General features: G+C 35.6%; 1 protein-coding gene across 2 annotated transcripts in view; it reads right to left on the reverse strand.

The window, feature by feature from the left end:
- Positions 1-2,760: 2,760 nt before the first annotated feature.
- Positions 2,761-7,480, reverse strand: part of Ggamma30A (guanine nucleotide-binding protein subunit gamma-e) — a 33,381-nt gene continuing 28,661 nt past the window's right edge. For both annotated transcript variants that reach the window (XM_074088872.1, XM_074088874.1), the window contains exon 4: positions 2,761-5,456. In XM_074088872.1, coding sequence (XP_073944973.1) covers positions 5,351-5,456 — 106 coding nt within the window. In that variant the 3' untranslated portion in view covers positions 2,761-5,350. The remainder of the gene's footprint in view (positions 5,457-7,480) is intronic.

A 7,480-nucleotide genomic window follows, 5' to 3' on the forward strand; every position in this document is an offset into this window, starting at 1 on the left:
CCTTTCAGTTCCTATATTGTGATGTTTTGAGAAAGTTTTGTGAGCTTGTAGGTTAAATTTCAAAGAACACTACACAAGTACACTCACCTACTTTACTTATACTCGTACTTTTTGACACGCACGATAAAAATATGGAACCAGCTTCCAGGGACAGCTTTCTCGCGGAGTGATCTCAGAGTCTGAAAGGACACCGCACTAGTGATATCCCTTGTGTTGCTGGTGTTCAAGAGTGGCAGTGATTGCTTCCCATCTTGCAAAAAAACTTAGGTTAGGCATTAATTCAGTCTTTTAATTTGTTTATTATTTTATTTAGGTCACGTTTTATTTTAAAAGCTTATTTAACGATCCATTTGTATATAATTAGGTACCTATTGTCTGATACCTCTACACGCTTCAATCGCTGAACCATTTTTAGGGGGTATGAAGTTAGTTCGGTCTACCTCTGCATCGTCTTCCTTCTAAATTCCCTTCCGGCAGGTTTAGAAAGAAATATTTTGACCTATTTTGACCACGTGAAGGAAAGAGCGGATGTCGTGTCGCATCAGAAAGTCAAACAGCTGGCCGAAGACAACAATACAATATAATACAATAACTCTTTATTGCACACCAATACAGTAAACAGTACAGAAAACACAAGTATATACATAGAGATTTTCTAAGGTAAGCAATAGGCGGCGGGCTTTTTAAGACCTTGTGGAGGTGCGATTGCTCCACCGACAAGAGCGTAGCTCTTAAATTTAAGAAGATGAAGATGTAGGAGTTAGTTTGACGGAAAGGTAAGTATGTCGAAAATACAAACTGAAACACAGATGCACAGAAAAACCAGAAAAATAGACCAGCGCTGGGAATCGAACACAGGTCCTCGGCATTCCGTGCTATACCGCTACACCACCACTGGATATCGATACCGATATCGATATGGGTTTTATGGGATGACCGTAAAAGTAATACAATTTGGAGTTGAAATAAAAAATACAAAAAGACTCCAAAAAAAAATCTTAAAGTACCTAAGTATGTAATAAAACATTTTTGTCCTGGTAGTGTTAAACGAATTTGAAGACGGCGTCGCGGGCAACAGCTTCTTAATATGTTGTGTAATCTCATCATGCTGTTATGTTTATTACAAAATACTTGTATTGTATTGTATTACTTACCTTACCTACCTAAAGAAATGTGGGCAGACCGCCTGCTCGATGGTCCGGTGACATAGTGGAGACAGCAGGACCGGTCTGGAAGAGAGAGACGGACAGTCGATCCGGGTGGAGAAAGGCTGGAGAGGCGTATGCCCAACGGTGGGCGAAAACGCGCTGAAGAAGAAGACTTACCTACCACTCTTTGGCGTTAATATTGTCAAGAAACTACTAGCAGGGAGATCAGAGGGCCACTCAGAAATCCTTGTGCCGAGCTGGCTAAAAGCTGGTATTGAAAACTAAAATCTGGTACCAGTACCCCTAGTGCTCCGCTGCGGCGCTGCCAACACTGATATACAGCTCATTACAGCCATGCGGCACCCGACCAGCACCGCTCGTCTCAAGCGGTTAGTATTCTTCATATAGATTTGTATGTATGTATGTATGTAAACTCTTTATTGTACAAAATAAGTAAACAAACACAATTGACAAATGATGAGATAAATGTACAAAGGCGAACATATCCCTTGAAGGGATCTCTACCAGTCAACCTTTGAGTAGATGTCAGAGACAGACAAAAAGTGAGTTTAAAAATTAAAATATGTGGAAGCTACAATACAATGCTTTAAATAATATAATACACAGATCTACTCGTATAAAAGAATCCAGGAAATTTGTATGGGCATGCGCTCACTACATCAACTCCGTAGCGTCACCGGATCGCCTAACACGCGAGGTTGCCACGCGCGGACGGCGAGTAGACCACTCACTGCCCGCACACTTGCCATGCGGCGCTCTCCATCCCCCCGACACCCCCCTTCATCCCTCCTACTCGGAAACTCACCTGCCGACAACGAGTGGACTCCGAAAGTTGAGGCGGTGCTGGTCGGGTGCCGGGTGGCTCTATGAGCTGTACCCCTTGGAAATCGCTTACTAGTGAAAAAAATCGGAAACGAGGCTTCGTTCGCTCAAGCAAACCATAGAAAAGATGGTCAACGGCCAATCTTGGGATTTTTGCATACTCTTTTCTGTGTACTGGTATTGTTTACTATTGTGGTGTACGATGAAGAGTCATTGCATTGTATTGTACCTATTGCATTCTATTTTACTTAACTAAACTTTACCAACATATACGTAAATTATGTGTACTACTTAGGTAAGGTACCTACCTAGTGATTGGCCGGTTGTCCAATCCTTGCGACTATTTTTTTTACTTTTGTTAAATTATTATAGGCTTATCATTTTGTAATTTGAGCTCTAAGAAGTTTTAAATTTTGGAATAGTGACCGACAAAAGGTCTGGCTTTGGTTTTGGCCTTTTTCGGCTACACATTCAATTTATTGATCAACTGTTGATTGAATCTTCGACAAAGCCGATGATTGATCGAGTTCCTTGGTGGTCAGTTTGTAGTATTTTTTGGCGCATATAGCCTCAGGAGGTGCGAGTTTGAATTCTGTTCGGTACCTACACCCGAAAATTTTTGTCGTTCAAAAAGGATCTTGGATTATCAAAAATAAATTTACTTATAACATAACCATTACTATATATTATCATATCATACGTAACTTCTTCACACATTCCTTTGTTTTTGCTTTTCAGTTTGAAATAATTTTAAAATAAAACAAACCACTACAGATTTTCATTTATTTCAGTGATTACTGTTTACATATTAATAACATACGATACCTTAACCTATTGATTCTAAAAAAATCATTTCCAATATCACCTTATCTAGTTATTAAATTTTGGATTGATCCATTAAAAATTACTGTTTAAGTTTATTCTTAGCTTACAAAATAGATGATGGAGATTCAATCACATGATGATGATGTGATCTAGATGATGACGCTACAACGAACGCCATCGAAGCTCCATGATCACTAAATAATAAATGATCACGCAAGGAAATCTTTGGTTTACGAAACTTAGGTCAAATTGAATAAATTATAAAACAATAACAACTTAATAAAATATCTGGACCCTCAGGAATACCTTCATCTTGAACAAAACAGTTTTAAATTACAAACTCTGCCACCGAAATAAATCCCAAGTTCTTAATTTTACTATGTCACTTTTAAATAAATGATTACATTCCATTTTAATTATGTCTAAGATTAACTCTCTGAATTGCATTTTTATTATAATTAGATTAACAATCAACTCTCTTGTTTCTTATTTATTACTAGGTCTACAAATTACTTACTATGTACCTAAAATTAAGACTATTCATGGCTAAGAGAGAACTAAGTGATGAGAGAGACAGAAAATAACAGAAAGAGGATGTGACTAGAGTAAAACTAATGCATACGTATTATGAATTGACGAAGTTACAATTCGCTGGAGTTGTACCTTTCCTTTGCAGTAGCTGCTTCTTCATGAGAATGATGAAGGAAATACGATTACTGCATTTACATTATCGTTCGTTCAATGGTTCAACCAACTCGAGATTTTACATTTGAAGAAGCCCAATCACAGTGTGCACGCCAAATTAGATCCCAGCTCCTAACTTTATAAGCTGTGGAAGCTTGTGTCAAATGAATTGTGAGCATGAATTATTATTGTCGATGTTAGCATTTTATTCGTATAAAAATTCATTGACTGACTGACAGATGAGTGAAGCATCTAAATTAACTGGAAATACTCACAGCCAGAATGATTTTTCATAATTCATTTCTAGATATGGTAAAGGGGTAAGATTGTCTTTAAAATTTATAGAGAATTTTTAGTGTAAGGTTAGATTTTTTTTATACTAAATTATCTACAGTGCATAAGTATTTAAACTTTTCTATTTTAATCAAACAGGATTAAGTTAATCCTTTTAAATGGAATAGATTAGTGCTACTAAGATTGGAGACGCTGAGACAGTGCTTGGATTCGACTAATGGTTTAAGTAAATTGACTAATTTTCTTGAATCATTAGGTTTGTTTTAGCATCGTCTCAGGGTTTTCTACCTTGAAATCTTAAGAGATAATTTAGAAGAAGTTTATTTTGGAAACTACGATAGTTTGCATTGATCGAATCAACTATCAACGACTTAGGAAGATAATTCTCGATTTAATTTTGAATTATGCTATGCTAATCGTTTGCTACATTAAAATGGCCGTTGAACCTAATATGTGAAATAAAACTGTTATAAGATGGGCTGTAAAGGAAATAATAGACGTTAAGCCTAATAATGTTAAATATGGTTGTGAAGGGAGCATAGAAGATAGATGGCTAATTTTAGATAGTGGCACTGCAGAATGTACCCGTGTTCATAAAAAAGTATCCTAATCAGCTTAACAATACTTCGGTTCCGAACAAGATTATGTCGCATTTATTCATCAAAAGTTACCTTAATTTTTTTTCACTAGTCTAATTTTAAACACGATCTCGTATCGTCTACATACCTTTTATTGCCAATATTTAACCAGAACATTCCCTATCGTGATGCGCCAACTGCTGTTAAGTTGTGACATGCGATGCCCTATAGATTTAACATATATTATGTATTTTATTTAAATGCGAAAATTCATGAGCTCAGAGAATCTTCACACTTAAATTTTGTTTACGCTATGTTTCGGCGGCAGAGTTGAGAAACAGTTCAATATCAACTCAAAATATACTTCGAAGAACTTCAGAATCCACAACAGTTCCATACAAATTTATGGAAGAGGAAGTTGCTTTGGTTTGCATGGAACCGCATGGGTTCTTTGACATTTTAAACAAAAATACTTAAATTATTACATTCAAGCTATTCCCGAGGGCATCAGGTTAAAATAAAATCTCAATCTTAAAAATACGAACAGAACGCCACCGGCTGTAACACATTTAATTTTTGTTTATATTTTTCATTACATTTTAACTTTCATTATTAACCTTCCCATTTAGCTCTACCGATTGATCCGACCGAACATTCTATTACTAGAAATACAAAATTTAACGTATTTACAACCATTTTAAATTTCAACGAAACATTCATAAGTACATCCTTCGCAGTCAAAATGTACACTCCACAGAGCAGGACTAGAACCGAGAACGAAATCTACTTGAACAAAACCAAAGGAATTAAACATTAGTTTTGGTATCTCGATGATGCTCCGTATTGTCGTGCGACTTTGCTCGTGCATCCAAAACTTTTTTAATATCTTGAGCAACTCCCCTGTGATATTTTGCGTTCATCCTTTATGTGACTGTATATTTTAGAATTTGGTGATATTTTAGTTACCTATTAGTACAATTACATGATGACGCATTTCCCTTTCTCGGCCCAGGGGTTGTTTTTCTTGTCGGGTGCGTGTATGAGAGGATCGTTTTTCTCGTTTTCCTCTACATACTCCCTCATTCTGAAACAAAGAGAATAAACATCCATTACAGAAAGAATAACACAGTTGATGAAGGAAATGGTAGATTTGGTTGGTGAAATCTTCTGGTGTATTTATTAAGTGTTTGAAGAAAAAATAAATTCCTTCTTATTTATAGCAGTTACACTTTTGTCATATAAAATCTGAATAATTTTAGACCATCAAAAATAACGGGTCAGGTTCCGCACGAAGATGCATGAAAAGGATCTTGCTCGTCAGTATAGTTATATCTTCATTATATGAAGCTTAAAAGAATCAAGGTTTCCTTGTGTAGGGAACTGAGTGAGCATTCATGAGGCTGACATGATCACCAGGTTTTCAAAGCCTTAACAATAATAAGAGAAAAAAAAACAAGGAGTATCACAGGGTTGCGTATTAGGTTAAGTGCTATAAAATAAGAATATTATCTTCTCTATGAAATCTTTCTAGGGCTCCGTACTTCGAAATAAAATAAAAAACAGTTTCAAGATTATGTCGTTGTCGTTGTACCGGTTTGTTTGCTAGTCTACCCCTTTTCTGAAGCACGCGTGGGCCGTGGTGGTATCAAATTGAAACTTTTATGTAACTTTTAAGGCTAAATGGCGTATTGCAATCGTATAAAAATTACTTCTGAACTGATCCAGAATGTGATCCAGATCATGGAATTATGAAGACGTCACAACACTAGTAATGAGTCACTGAATCACAAAATAACTTTTTCTTTCCTAAAAATGCTATGAAGGCAGGTGTTTTTTTTTTCTCTAGTCAAAGTCAAAATCAATCTTTATTCAATTTAGGCTTATAGATATCAAAAATATCAACCACTAGTCAAAAAAAATCTGCAACCGATTATTTTTGTTATTAGAAGGATTTATTTAACTTGCCCTGATGATGTTGTTTTTTTTTGTTGGGTCAAATCTGGCAGGTTCATTTTGACCTACTTTCAGTCAGAGTCGGATTGACTTCAAATTTGGTATACACGTGTAAATTGGATGATAATGCAACTATAGTCAACATAAAGAACAATCAGAAGAAAACTTGTATTAAAAATGTTTTTTTTCAACTGATTTTTTACAGCCTTTAAAACTAATTTCAAAGGCCGCTCCAAATACTTCAGTACAATCCGTTCTAAAGTTTTCAATCCATGCATTATCAAACTTCACTTAATTTCAGTCTTCTCTAATAAGAAAGGTCACTAAAAGCACGAAAGGCGCTTGGAGTAACAATGGAATGTTCGGATTCAACTCCCCCCAAATAATATGCGCCAACTTTGCTATGAATGAAATCAATTATTTTGAAAGTTTAATTAACTGAAAGTACCTTGGAAGTTCATGCCGAGGAGACAGTCTCAATATTTTATAACTTAAACTTATAAAGCCGATACTCAGCCAACTGTATTTTATGTTCAATCGTCGATATTTCTGAAGGGTACATGATAAATTTTTGCTGTAATATTATAAATTTACTTAAAACCGGTTCAGTAGTAATCCTACCACATTTGGATCCACATATTTTCTTACACAAATCTCTTTTTCATTTGCGTTATTTTTATTAAATGTTTGTCAAGTTACTTTGAAAAGAATTCTCCAAAGGTGCTCTGGTTACGGCCTCGGACAAAATGTTGCATGCGTTTTTAGGGTTCCGTAGCCAAATGTCAAAAAACAGAACCCTTATGGATTCGTCATGTCTGTCTGTCTGTCCGTCCGTATGTCACAGCCACTTTTTTCCGAAACTATAATAACTATACTGTTGAAACTAGGTAAGTAGATGTATTCTGTGAACCGCATTAAGATTTTCACACAAAAATAGAAAAAAAAAAGTAATTTTGGGGGTTCCCATACAGAAAAAAGAACAGAACTAAAAAAATTTTTTTTTTCATCAAACCCATACGTGTGGGGTTTTTATGGATAGGTCTTCAAAAATGATATTGAGGTTACTAATAACATTTTTTTCTAAACTGAATAGTTTGCGCGAGAGACACTTCCAAAGTGGTAAAATGTGTGTCCCCCCGTGTAATTTCTAAAATA

Source organism: Choristoneura fumiferana, chromosome 6, assembly GCF_025370935.1.
Source record: "Choristoneura fumiferana chromosome 6, NRCan_CFum_1, whole genome shotgun sequence".
Taxonomy (NCBI): Eukaryota; Metazoa; Arthropoda; class Insecta; order Lepidoptera; family Tortricidae; genus Choristoneura; species Choristoneura fumiferana.